Here is a 13,171-nt window from a genome sequence, read left to right as displayed (position 1 = left end):
ATCTGTGTAATCTAAATTTTGCATTATTATTGGGAAATATTCTTTTAAAATTAAAACAAAAATTTGCTGATCCAGATATAATAATATTTTTTATTTTTGAAACAAAATATCAGGAATCGTGATTACTCATGTCTCAAGCTCTGTCTCAAGATGGAGCGGAGATTATTTCATGTACAAAAGATTTAGAATTGGTTTCAAAAATGGAAGAAGTGTTAAAAATCCTTGAGAGCGTTAAAATCAAAGATGATGATTGGAATAGTCGTTTAAAAGCAATTCAAACTTTACGTGGCTTAGCGCTTGGTGGAAATGCTCAAAATCCAATTTTCCTGCAATACTTTCAAGGACCATTGCACTCTTATCTCAATGAGCAATTCAAAGATCCTCGTTCGTATTTTGTGAAGGAATTAGGCTCCACATTTGTTGATATCATCGCGAATTGCGGAAGAAAATTTGAAGGAATTGCTGATTTTTTTGTGGGAGACTTCAAAAAAATGCTCGGGGCTTCCAACTTGTTGATGAAAGATTGTGGTCATCGTTGTATGATGGCTTTGCTTCGCTATTGCCCTTGCAATAAGACTTTAAACTCGATTGCTCAATCGTCGATGTCAAAGGGAACAGCAGTGAACTTGCGCCAGCGTTGCGGTGATTATATTCGCTTCATTATTGCAACGCAATATATCTCCATGAATCAATCTTTTCAACAATCAGATATCACTCCATTTGTTGTCACGACTTTGACGGACAAAAACATTTCTCTTTTGGAACAAAGTATAGTTTCAATGTTACGAGATGCAGATCCTGAGGTGAGGTTAACAGGAAGGCAATGCTTTTGGATTTTTAACGAGGTTTGGCCAGAACGAACAGTAAATATCAAGGAAAGCATAGAGCCAAAGATGGCCGAACTGTTGGCCTCAGAAAAAGATAAATTGTTTTCGCAGATTGAGATTGTTCGACAAAGGATAATGGAAGGAAATGACGGGATTATTTCATTTCGTTCGTCTAACACAACACCTCTATCATCAAGTTTTTCTTCTTCTCAACCACTTCAAAAGCAAACTGAAGATCTTTCGGCTAATTCTTCTATACAAGCATCACAAAGTGCTCCTGCTTTGTTATCTTCTGAAAATAATAATTTTTCCTCTTCCATTTCAGATTTCTCTTCAGCTTCTTCATTTCGCCCTTCTTCTTCAACTTTATTTGATGGCAAGTCTGAATCAGCGCTTCAATCAGCATCTCAGTCTTCTCAGTCTGTTCAATCAGAATCATCTTCAGCTTCCAAGCTCAACTCAACAGCCTTTTCGTCTTCTTCATCAATCTCTTCTAATTCAAGTGTGACGGCAGATGCACTTCCTCCTTGGAAAAGGCCACGAGCTAAAAAGAGCCTTAAAAAAAAGCAGCTAAGTGACTTTGAGGAAGGAGATATTATTCTGTTTTGTCCAAAATCATCAAAGGAAAGCAATCCAGTTGGAAGTCCATTGCCTTCTGCATCACAAAATGCTGAGACTTCAACAGCATCCAAATCATTTCCAGCTTCAAACAACTCTTCAATGCCACAAGCCACAAAGGCTTCTCTTTCTGCTTCATCTTCCACTTCTCCCACGCCTTCTCAAGCACCTTCACCACACTTCAAGTCCACATCACCAAAAACAATAAGCAATGAAGCCAACGCAATTGGAGCGTCTTCAATACAAATAGAAGCTGATAAGTCTCAATCATCTAATCAGCAAACAAAAGGAAAAGCTAATAAGTCTTCTCCAAATAGCACAAGCAGTGAAATCAGTTCATCTTCGTCTATTTCGCCAAAGAACACAATTTCCTCTGTAACTTCAGCAGAAGTGCCTGTGTTGTTAAAGCGCTATGCTCCTGCGCCAGCATTCAGCAAAAGGCCAAAAACGTCGAATACTTCGGCAAAATCAGAGATCTCCACTTTAAATACACTTTCATCTCAAAAATCGCAAGTTCAAGCTTTTTCTTCAACTGTTGCAGCAGCAAAGGTGCAATCATCAAATCAAAACGGCATTCAATCAAATTCAGAATCCGCTTTAAGTTCTTCTTTGTCTTCTGCGCAAGCGACAAAGGCAGGCGTGACAAAAGATATGCAGAGTGATGAAACAGGAGAGCAAAATAATGAAATTAAAAGCACAGACGCATATCGTTTTCAGCAGCAGGATTCGCAAAGTCCATCAACAAATGAAAATGAGGCTAAGCAACAATACAAAAAAGAAGTCAATGAAGTCGTAGAAAAGCTAAAAGAACTTTCATCTGAGGACGCGATGTCATCCGAGAAGCTTGTCCAGTGCTTCGTGAAATATGTCGTTGCAGCCGTTCAGCAGGTGATCGATTGGCACGACGAGCTTCTTCAGGACGAAGCAGCGTCGCCTGCGACAACTCCGTCTTCTTCGGCACACTCTCCTCAGTCAACCTCGATGGCATCCCATTCATCAGCAGACAAGCCGTTTTGGAAGTATTCTTCGTTCTCGTCTTATCTTTCAGCTGTCCTGCCCTCTTCGCTGCTGAGTGCTTCAAACAAGCCGCTGAACCCTCTTTCTGACCCTTCTGCACCAAATTTGATTGAAGGCGCTGAGCTCGTGTTTGATGCGTTTGTGGGCAAGCGCTTGCACTTTTTGATATTTCCCCAAAAGAATGAGAAAGCAGCCTCGTCAGCAGAAAGTTCATCTCAAGCTCGGTTTATGTTGTGTTCTGAATGTCTTGATCCTTTTTTGAGTGTTGTGGTCGAAGGGTGTTCGAGAGGAATTGGCTCAGATGCCCATGAGGCTGTTACAAATCTCTTTAGCAAGCTTCTCGATGCAATTAAAATGGAAGGGAAGGAAGGGAAGGAAGGAAAGGAAAGAAAAGAAGGGAAAATGGAAGAAGACAAGCAACTTGACATGAATGCGAATGATGAGGCTAAATGGAAGACAGAAGAGCCAGTCATAAATGAGAATAATGAAATTTTGAAGGAGGCATGGCTTGATACTGATAATGTTCATAATCTTTCGAGTGAAGAATTCATTGAGTGCAAAGACATTCGATTAAAGATGCTAAAAACGATTGTTGAGTGTGTGACTTGGAGAATCGGAAGATTCGTTGAGCAAGATAAAGACAGCTCTTCCACTTCGAAGATGTCTAATGACAAAGTTGAGCAACAATCTGACAAAGAAAGTATGGATGAAAAACAGGATGAGCATATGAAAGAAGAAGAAAGCGAAGTATGTCACCCAACAACACCAGATTTCATATCAATTGAGCATTGGCTGAAACTTTATCCACCTGTGATTGATGCCATGTGCGAAATCTTGGGTGAAATTGTCACTTCTTCTCAACCTGAAAGCGCTGGATCATCTTCTATTGCTCCACCAAAATCTCCATTTCTTTCAGCATCATCTTCGACAGCTCATCAACAATCATCGTCTTCACCATTTAATCTCGACAAAAATCCTAACTTTATTGTTTCAAAGTGCTGTTTAGCTGTTCTTCTTCGAATTCTTCCTTCTTTGTTGTCTCTTCAGCAGCACTCAGTTGACACAATCCGTATTAGCGTTGCAATTTGCCTCCGAGATGCCATTTTCCATTGCTCTCTCGAAGATTCTGAACGTGTTATGTCTCGTTTTTCTTCGACAACAAGAAGATTTGTATCATCTCTTGTGGATGAAATGATTAAGAAGACAAGTGCGGAAGAAGGAAATAAAATTGATCGTAACAGATGAAAGAGGAGTTTGAAGTGATATGAATGGTGAATGTTCGGTTATCGCATGGTCAACTGTTCGTGCTTGTGCTCAAGTTGTTATCACGTAACAAATAACTGACAAAAGATTGATGGATTCAAGAAAGATATTGCAAAATAATATTTTTAAATCAAAGAATTCTCTCAAGCCTCAAATTAGATTGTTCAATTTTTTCTTACAATTTAATGTTTAATAAGATATAAAAGTACATTTTCTAGAGCTCACTTACTTTTGCATCTCTTCCACCAACATATAATCCACAAGTGTGGGAAAAATTATCAAATTTAAAAAAAATGTGATAAAACAACGGTAAATAACAGTGTAAATCGTTCAACATTTGTCAAAAGATACGAGATCGCTGAATCCTCGTCTCGTTTTTGTTCTCTTTGTTGTCGATTGAGGAAAGCCAACTGTTAAAATGGATGTTGGCCTCATTCCTTCTCCTGCACCAAGTATCTTTTTTAACAAGGAAAAATTAATTGATAAAAAGAAAATATCAAAATAAAAATGAAAACCTCACGGATTGATGAATCATGGAATGCACCAACCCAGCATGTTCCAAGACCTTCTTCAGTGCATGCCAAAGATGCCATCATGCATGCATTCGCTGCATCTTGAATCGCAAACAATTCGACTCCTCTGGTATGATATTTTTCAGATGAACGCAATGTGTTTGCAAAAAATACGAATAACACAGGTGCTTCTAATATTTGATTTTGTTTATGTGAAGCATTATAAATAGCTTCTTTCACTTTTGGATCCGTCACCACAACAATTTTGTAAGCCTGAAGATTTCCTGCAGTTGGGACAGTTGAAGTCACAGACTGTAGTATGCTTTTGTTGTAAACAGCAACGCAGAAACGAAGATTCACAGAAAGTTAAAAATACGTTTTTTCTTAAAATACCGTGCAATTTTTTCAGGAGGAACAATATCGCTCTTATATTTTCTAACCGAGGATCTTGCCTCAAACAAATCTCGAAGAGATATAGACATGAAAAACAGTTTTAAAAGTTAGTAATTAATATAATATGGTATCCTTCAATTGTTCCATAACAATTTAATATGACCAGAGAAGAAGTAGACAAGCATTTTTATCTTGCATGGAAATTCGAAAAAGAACATGACGTACCTAGTGCTCTAAATGAGTATAAAGAAGGTATAAAAAAATTACAGGCGCTTCAGCAGTCGTCACCCCCAGAAGATCAGGAAGGACTTACAAGTATTATTTCTTTTCTTTTAGCATGGAATAAATTTTGCGTGTATATTAAATTGTTTTGGTGTGAAGAACTTTATGAGCAAGTGAGTTCGTATGCTGCCAAGCTTCAAGACAGTTTTGACTCGGGTACTGACCATGCAAATTCAAATGACAAATTGCAAGAATTTTCTTCCACTGGTTCAGATAGCAATGCTGACGAAGAACAAAAAAGCAGTCAAGAAAATGGTGATTCTCAAAATGAAACAGAAAAAGAAGTATATTTTATTTTTTTAAATTCAATTTATTTTTTTTTTCTTATTCATGTTGTTCAAATTTGTTTTGAAATTTTAAAGAAGAAAATAGAAGAAAACTCCGAAAATCGCACTGATTCGCAACAAAATTCTGTTGAAACATTAAAAGAAACGACAAAAGTTGTTGCAGCCAGTTTAGCTGAAACTTTTACAATGGCAAAGAACAAGACTGTTGAAGCTTGGACAACTTTAAACACAAAGTACAAGGTCACCGACAACGTTTCATCTCAGTGGCAAAAGTTGCAAGATTCAGCAAAACAATTTGATGAAAAAACCGGAATCACTACAAAAACAAAAGCTGCTGTAGATTCTGGAAAGAAGAGTCTTTTAGCGGTTGGGAAATCGATGAGCTTATTTGGAAAATCTCTTTGGGGAAAGCTGAAAAATCAAGTTCAGCCCGAAAATGACACGAGTTTAGAGCTTTCTGAGCAAGGCGGCGCTGAAAGAAAAGTTGACGAAGAAGGAAATGAATCAAATGAAAGAACTGTCTCTTCTCCTTCATTCGAAGATTTTCAAAAAGTCGACAAAGAAGTTGAAGAAGACAAAAAAATAGAAGGTTCAAGCGAAGAGGGAAATGCAGATAATGAAAAGAGAGATGTTGACGATCATGACACAACAAAAGATTCTTCACAAGATACATCTTGCGCTGCATTAGTTGAAAACTCTGATGAAGCATCAAAGGAGGATTCTTGAAAAGCCACTTCAATAATTTTTTGGCTTTATGAGTTATTTGAATTTTTTTTTTTATGTTATATATATATTTTCACATTTTATGAGTGTGTATTTCTTATTATGGTATTTATTGATCACTTTTCAAACTTTATGGATAATACTCTTCTCACAGACATCAAAGATGGAAGAAACGATTGGCAAAATATACAAGCAGTTATTAGAGCAACATTTATTCTTTTTCAACAAAAAATTGAAACAAATGAAAGAAAAACTCAAGAACTTGAAATAACAGCAAATAAATTACAGGAAGAAAATACATTTGTGTGTATTAACGTTTTTCTTTTTAATCTTTTATAAGTACATTCGTACGTTTTATTTCAGCTGAAGCAAAAAATTAGTCAACTCAATAAAGATATTGATCAAATAAACTCTGTTTTGAAGGCCGAGGGTTTGTAATGTTTCAATTTGGTATACCCTTTCTTAAAATTAATTTTATTCTGTCGTTTAGAAGAGAAAAATACTCAACTTCGAGAGCTTCTTTCACAGAAAGCAGGAAAGAAACAAGTTGTGTATGCATTGAAACAAAAAGTTGATAATGCATCTCATCAAAAAGTTTGTGATTTATTCTATTGTTCAAAATTATATTTCTTTTGCTATTAAAGCAATTGGATGAGATTTCAGGCAAGTTTTCAGTATTTCAAGAAGAAAGCATTGTATGCATTTTCGATTAATATGGAGATATAATGTCTTTTGTATCTCATATATTTATAGTCAGTCTTATCTACACTTAACGAAACGGTTAAAAAGATCCAAAAAGATATTGAACTTGGCGAATCTCGCCAAAAAATTACTGAAAAGAAAATGAACGACAGCATACGCAATTGGGAAGATGTGCGCAAATAATCAAATCTTTTTTTTTTAAACTTTTGCAAATTTTTTGTTTTTTTGAATTTTTTAAACTTTTATACTTCCTTTTTGTATATCTGTTGAATATAAGAGAATCCAAAGAGATTTTGGAACTGACAGCTCATCAATCACAAAAAGAGCGGAAGCTGCAGCAGAAGCAATATTCTTGAAAGAAATGCAAAGGCTTCAAATAGAATGTCATGAAATGATTAGAGTTTGACCAAATTTTTGTTTTAAAAAAACCTCAAAATTAGAAATTATTTTTTTAAAATATTTTATTTTTAAATTCTTGCATAAACTAAAAATATTTCTTTTCCTTTCTTTTTCTTTTTCTTTTTCTTTTTCTTTTTCTTTTTCTTTTTCTTTTTCTTTTTCTTTTTCTTTTTTTTCTTTTTTTTTCGCGAATTTTTAGAAAGAAAATGAGCTGGCTTTGGTGAAAATGAATCACACGATTGCCTCTTTTGCTGAATCTTTTCAAGGAGACACACTTTCAAGAACAAAAACATTAGACAATCTTTCAACAAGTAGAAAACGTTCAGAAAACGATTTTTTCAAAGTTGAAGAAGTGGAAAATGAAAAGGGCTATAATGTAGTAGATGCTGATAGAGGAAAGCAGGAAGCGAAAGAGAAACAAAGAAGGGTAAATGAAGATATGATTGCGCAATTGCTCAGAGAAAACGAAGATGAGAAAGAGAAAGACAGAAAATTGGCTGCTGAAAGAGAATTTAGACAGCCAAAGTTGTCTTTTTCGTCGGCTCCTCCTCTTTCTCTCCTTTCTTTATTAACTCCGTCAACCCCACTTCACTCAACCACTTCTTCAGTCCCGTTTGCTTCGACTTCTTTTTCTGCTTCTGCGAATGCTCACTCGACACCATCTCGAAGACCTCAGCAGGACAGAGCTATGTCTTCAACTGCTAATTCCATTGGAATTAGCAATCAGACTTATTCTCAAGGCTCAACTCTTCAAAATCCATTTTTTCCTTCCTCCGCGCCTGTGAGTGCAACTTCTCTTCAATCTGATACACCTCGCATGCGAAATCGTCCATCTGCTTCATCCGTGCAGCGCAATCAATCAAATGCATCAAGCAATTTCTTTCCAGCTTCTTCTGCTTTTTCTTCTTCCTCTTCTTCCTCTTCTTCTCTTTTGGATCAAGCAACTCCTTCATCGCGACCTTCTTTTCGTGCTTTCTCTTCTTCTCATTCGCCTTCTGCTCCAATAAATCTAAACTTACCTCAAACACTTCCTGAACCACATCATTCATTTCCACAGCAAACACCTTCAAATCCTTCCACACGCTATCAACCTCAGTCGATTCCTCAGACTTCTTCGTTTGTCCCTCAGCAGTCTTCATACTCCTTCTCTGCTCAAGATCCGAATACAGGAAAAACTCCATTATCACAACTTCCATCATCATCATCTTCTTCTTCTTCCTCATCCTCCTCATCCTCATCCTTCTCATCCTCTACCACATCCAACACACCTCATTCTCCACACGTCGCCAAGTCATCGAATCCATACGAGAAGACTTCTCCCACCGGCATCCACATTCTGGTGTCTCCTTCTGGAACAGAAAACACTCCTTCTGCTTCGACTGGGAACGCTCCTTCAACAAAACAGTCTGCTTCCACTCCCTCACAAACTACTCAATCACCTGCATTGCCTCCTTCGCTGACTCCATCCACTTCATCGTCTTCTTCAACATCTCCGCGGGTTCCGCCTTCTCAACGTTCCAGCTCATCAATCGCGGCTTCGAGAGCAGAGAACTCTCCTTCAAAAACAGACAGAGCAACATCCACAAGCTCTGACAATTTAGAATCAAAATTAGTTTGCTAACTTTCATTGATTGAATTTATCCTTTGTTTTTCAACTATTTTTTTTTTAAAACGAAATGATTCATTTTCTAAAACATAATTCTTTGATATTGATATAAACTTCTGTGAATCAATAATAATCTTTCTTTTTCTTTTTCTTTTCTTTTCTTTCTTTCTTTTTTTTTTTGTTTATGGATATATAACTATAATAATTCATAAGCATCATCTGCAATCTGTATTTCGTCAGTCTCGCGAGCAAATGCAATCAGTTCGATCGTCACTTTCGTTGAACAGATCTTTAAGAAGTCAGGAACATTCTTCTTCAGCGGCATCGCCAGCAACATCTTCTGATAACGCATCGCAGGACAAAGTTGCATCAAAAGAAAAGCAAGTCACATTTTCTTCGATTTCAACGCCAATAGATAAAAAATTGATAACTCCAGCAAAATTAGTGAATGTTACTGAGGAAAATGAAGACGAATCGACATTCTTTTGACGTGTTTGTATGTTGTTAATTAACTTTGTTTATTCTGTTAAGATGTATCTTTCTTATCTTCTTTGTGAAAGTTGAGTTCTTTTTATTTAGTGGGAGAAATATTTGTTTTATTGTCAATTCAACATAATTACAAAAATAAGAAGAACGAATCAAACAAGTGAAATGGAAAACATTAATATTTTTTGGATTCTAATAAAAAAATATAACAAAAGAAAAGCTGACTATCAAATATTCAGCCAAATCAGAAGTGATACGCTAGATCTTGCTATGTCAATTGTGAATCAACGCTATTAAATATGAGTTCTTATGAATGATCACTGCTTTCTGAATTGTCTTCACTGTCATTTTCATCTTCATTTAAATCATCTTCTGCTTGTTCTCTGCTTTTAAGTATCTCTTCGTCATCCAGAAATGTTTCGCTGTCTAACCCGAAGCCTCCTCCAATCTCGACAGTTGTGGCAATTCCGTATTTATTTTGAATTGTGTCCTCCTCTTCGTTTCCTTCATCATTTTGCTTTTTTTCAGAAAGCTCTCCGTTTTTGGTGCTTTCGGACAAAGCAGCCTTGCTTTGCATCATTTTTGTTAAAAAGCTTATCTTCGATGAGCTCTTCGTAAATCCTTCATCGTCTTTTGACTCTTCATCATCTTCTTGTTTGATAGAATCCTCTTCAACCAATTTAATATTTGACACGTGATTCAATTCATCTTCAATCTGAGGGTCTTCAGCTGGAATGTCGGAGCTATTTTCATTCTCTATTTGATTGTTCCTTTTGACTGAAGAGCGAAGCTCTTCTTCATCCCATGGCGTGTGATATTCTGAGTTATCTGGATGGCGAGCATCTTGTTTGGCACGGAATGGAGAAGGAGAAAGCAAAACTGTAAGGAAAAATGTCAGAAATGTGAGTAGTGCATTGGCGCTCAAAAAAAGAGAGTAGAATACAACTGAAGGAGAAGAAAAAGACTTATCTTCCAAATAGTGCATGTAATAATCCGGAGAAGGTGGTGGTTCAATGAATTCTGAGGATAATGAATGAAGAATGCTTGCTGAGGATTCCAGTATCGAATGATTCGAAGGAATTTGATTGCGTATGGAGGAAGAACTTGTAGAAAACAAATAACTTTGAATTGCACTGGATTCAGACGGCCGCACAAAGCGCCTTTTTTGAGGTGGAGGGAGTGCATCAAAGAATATGACGTGCTCTGTTTCCATCCATTTTAGTATGATCATTGCACAAATGCATCCCAACACAGCAATTACATCAACAAGTACGACCCACATTATTACGCATTCTCCATCAATCATCTCGCTGCATGACAGCTTTTCTCCATCATTATCAATTGAACCAGCCTTGTTAAATATTCTGCTGCAGCATGAAGAGCTGCTTTTTTGAAGCCTTCGAAATGAACCACCCCCTGAGCGAAATCCAAACACTTCATTCTGCCTTTGTCGCTTAAGGCTCCATGAAGAATATGAATTTTCATTTTCAAGTTGTGCAACTTTCCAGCCACAGCATCCAACTGTATGTGCCATTTGCATCCCACTTAGCAAAAGCCATAGAACAAGCAATAATAAGAGAATCAGAGCTGCAGCTCTAAAAAGTCTCACAGGCATTGCACCAATTATTTGAACGTCAGGTTTGTAGAATTTGTCGAAAACATCTGAAACAGAAAGAAGGAGAAGAATTGCTCCAAGCCCAATTGTTGTCACAACTACTCTAGCAGTTGACTTGCATGAATGTTTTATGCAAAAAGCGCGTTCTGTGCTCTCAGTTATTTTTCCATTTCGTCCAAAATCAAAGGATTCCTTCAATTCTTCGTCTTCCCATTGGCTTTCCAAGCTTCTCTCATGATCCTTTTCAACTCCAGGTTCAGCATCTCCATTTTTAATGCGGTCACAGACTGTTTGCCGATCTTCAAGTTCTTTTGCTCGTTCGTTTTTCCAACTTGTAAGTCCTATCGTCAGTCTCCTTATTGCCAAGGATCGTTTCCATTCAGAAAGAAGCTCTGCAATAAATATTATCCACAAACTCCATCCAACAATAACAAAGCAGATATCGGCTAAAGATCCAAAAATGCTTCTCCCAGAAAGAGCAATTCCACAAAAGGGGTTGCATCCAATACATGAACTGATTATCAATCCCAATAAATACTTTTGAGTAAGTCCTAATGAACGGTCACTCAAATGACGTTTTGAAAAAAAACCAAAATTGCATCCAGTTGTAATGCACCAAGAAAAGGAAAATATAAGGATACATGAAAAAGAGCAAAGAAGATATGAATATCGAAAAATACACTTTGTTTTTTGTAAAATACATGAATTATATATAACTTCATTCACACAGTCTTTTTATCAAAAGTTGGGTTGTCAAATCTCCAGCTGAATATTAGATCTTGTAAATGTGGAGCGTACAAAGAATATGTTTCGGTCTTAAAAATCAATTGAATTGTCAAGTTTAGTGGAAGCTCCTTTTTTCTGAAAATTGGAAGCTAAATACAACGAATGAAAACAGGTTTCACAATTAAATTAGCATACTGGTTCGCATTCTGAAAATTTATTACATCTGACAATGGTTTCAAATTCTTTAGAGTTCATTATTCCTTGCTCATTCATTACGGAAGATATATTAAATGTTAATGGAAAATTGAGACTGGTTGACAGACTATCCCTTATGGGGAATGCATATAATATCAAATGCTCGGGCAATGAAAAAGTCAATGATGAAAAATGCCACTCAGAAAGTGGATTGTGTAAAAGGTCAATTCCATCACATTCAACATTATCAAACAAAGATACATTAGAAGGACAATTCCACGTACTAAAAGATAAATAAGAAAATTGCTGTGGCAAAAACCAGCTCGTAATTACGGGCAGCTAAATGTCAAAAAAGTGAAAATAACAAACTTATCAAAAAGCACTTATTTCAAAAAAAAGAAAGACAAACAACTAATAATATTAAGCATGAAACTAGAACGAAAAATAGAAAAAATAATTTATGACGTGATATCGCAAAATAGCTTTGATAATCCGTCTTCATAAATAGATTTTTTTTCTCTTTTTTGTTATGGGAAATGATTGAATTTTGTTGATATTTGGGACGAAATTTTATGCATTGTGAATTTTGTTCCACTCAATGCTTTCAAATATTTTCCTCAACTTTTTAATATTTAAATGTTTTATTTTTCATGAGAATGCAAGAATTACAATTATTCGATGTAGAAATTGTTTGTAACAAATCATCGATCTGGGCAAAATTTTTAGCTTCATGAATTTTGTTCCATTCTTCTCTTACAAATATTTTTCTCAATTTTTGAATTTTTCTGGAATTATTTGCATTGATATGGTTGATTTATAATGAAATGATTGTTGAAAAAGTTTGGAACAAATCTCAGTTTTTTTCATAATTGCAAAAATTTTGACCCATTTTTTCATAAATGCAAGAATTCTGACCCATTTAACAACAAGTTGCACTCTTTGTGCGAAATATAAGTCTTTTTGATTAAACTCGAGTTGAAAATAACACTGGGTGATGTGAAAAAAAAGCTCGTCACTTCCTTTATCAATTTTCCACTGACAAAAAAATGAAAAATTAATAAATAATAAAAATCAAAATTAACATAAAATAAACCAAAATAATAAAAGAAAAAAGGGAAAAAAAGTTAAAGAGAAAAAGAATATAAAAACTTATTATTCATTAAAAAAAAAAGAAAAAAAAAAAAAAAGAAAAATGAAAATTCTTTTCAATAAGTTCCAATATCAGAATCCTCTTTGAACGAATAATTTCCCTTCTTCTTCTTCTTCAAAAAGATTCGTTTTCAGTTGAATGCTCATTTGCTCTGTTATCGCCTCTTGCATTCTCGGGTTTGTTCTGCTTGTTCTCAATCTTGCAGCATTTTCAACGAATTCGAGAAGAAGGAACAGACGAAGGCGAAGGATGAGAAGATTTGAAAGAAAAAATGTCTGTTGCAGAATCCAGACATCAACATCATCAGCATGGAATTAAGCAGCAAAATATGTCGAGGAAGAAAAGACATGTTATTGCCATTCATAAAAAT

General features: G+C 35.7%; 5 protein-coding genes across 5 annotated transcripts; 3 read left to right on the top strand and 2 right to left on the bottom strand.

Annotated features, from left to right (window-relative positions):
• The first annotated feature begins 62 nt into the window (after positions 1–62).
• MONOS_7738 (putative CLIP-associating protein 1/2) lies at positions 63–3,993 on the top strand. Its single transcript, XM_067878085.1, has one exon. It carries the CDS (start codon positions 129–131, stop codon positions 3,705–3,707), a length of 3,579 nt encoding a protein of 1,192 aa, XP_067728041.1. The 5' UTR covers positions 63–128; the 3' UTR covers positions 3,708–3,993.
• A 62-nt stretch (positions 3,994–4,055) lies between these two features.
• Positions 4,056–4,719, bottom strand: MONOS_7739 (putative nitroreductase; the record flags this gene model as incomplete). Its single annotated transcript, XM_067878086.1, has 3 exons — positions 4,056–4,181; positions 4,241–4,559; positions 4,631–4,719. The coding sequence occupies 3 exons, from the start codon at positions 4,717–4,719 to the stop codon at positions 4,056–4,058; spliced, it is 534 nt and encodes a 177-aa protein (XP_067728040.1).
• Positions 4,720–4,788: 69 nt separating this feature from the next.
• Positions 4,789–5,925, top strand: MONOS_7740 (uncharacterized protein; the record flags this gene model as incomplete). Its single annotated transcript, XM_067878088.1, has 3 exons — positions 4,789–4,945; positions 5,012–5,196; positions 5,275–5,925. The coding sequence occupies 3 exons, from the start codon at positions 4,789–4,791 to the stop codon at positions 5,923–5,925; spliced, it is 993 nt and encodes a 330-aa protein (XP_067728039.1).
• Positions 5,926–6,004: 79 nt separating this feature from the next.
• Positions 6,005–9,281, top strand: MONOS_7741 (uncharacterized protein; the record flags this gene model as incomplete). The annotated part of the gene is made up of 8 exons (XM_067878089.1): positions 6,005–6,008; positions 6,263–6,352; positions 6,413–6,516; positions 6,567–6,617; positions 6,676–6,795; positions 6,902–7,024; positions 7,223–8,635; positions 8,843–9,281. 8 exons carry the CDS (start codon positions 6,005–6,007, stop codon positions 9,116–9,118), a joined length of 2,181 nt encoding a protein of 726 aa, XP_067728038.1. The 3' UTR covers positions 9,119–9,281.
• Positions 9,198–11,994, bottom strand: MONOS_7742 (uncharacterized protein). Its single transcript, XM_067878090.1, has 3 exons — positions 11,652–11,994; positions 11,459–11,605; positions 9,198–11,411 (listed from the first exon to the last, which is right to left on the bottom strand). The coding sequence occupies exons 1-3, from the start codon at positions 11,727–11,729 to the stop codon at positions 9,423–9,425; spliced, it is 2,214 nt and encodes a 737-aa protein (XP_067728037.1). The 5' UTR covers positions 11,730–11,994; the 3' UTR covers positions 9,198–9,422.
• Positions 11,995–13,171: the final 1,177 nt, after the last annotated feature.

Source organism: Monocercomonoides exilis (assembly GCF_001643675.1).
Source record: "Monocercomonoides exilis strain PA203 chromosome Unknown scaffold20-1493094, whole genome shotgun sequence".
NCBI lineage: Eukaryota > Preaxostyla > Oxymonadida > Polymastigidae > Monocercomonoides > Monocercomonoides exilis.
This window is presented reverse-complemented; position numbering and strand designations above follow the sequence as displayed.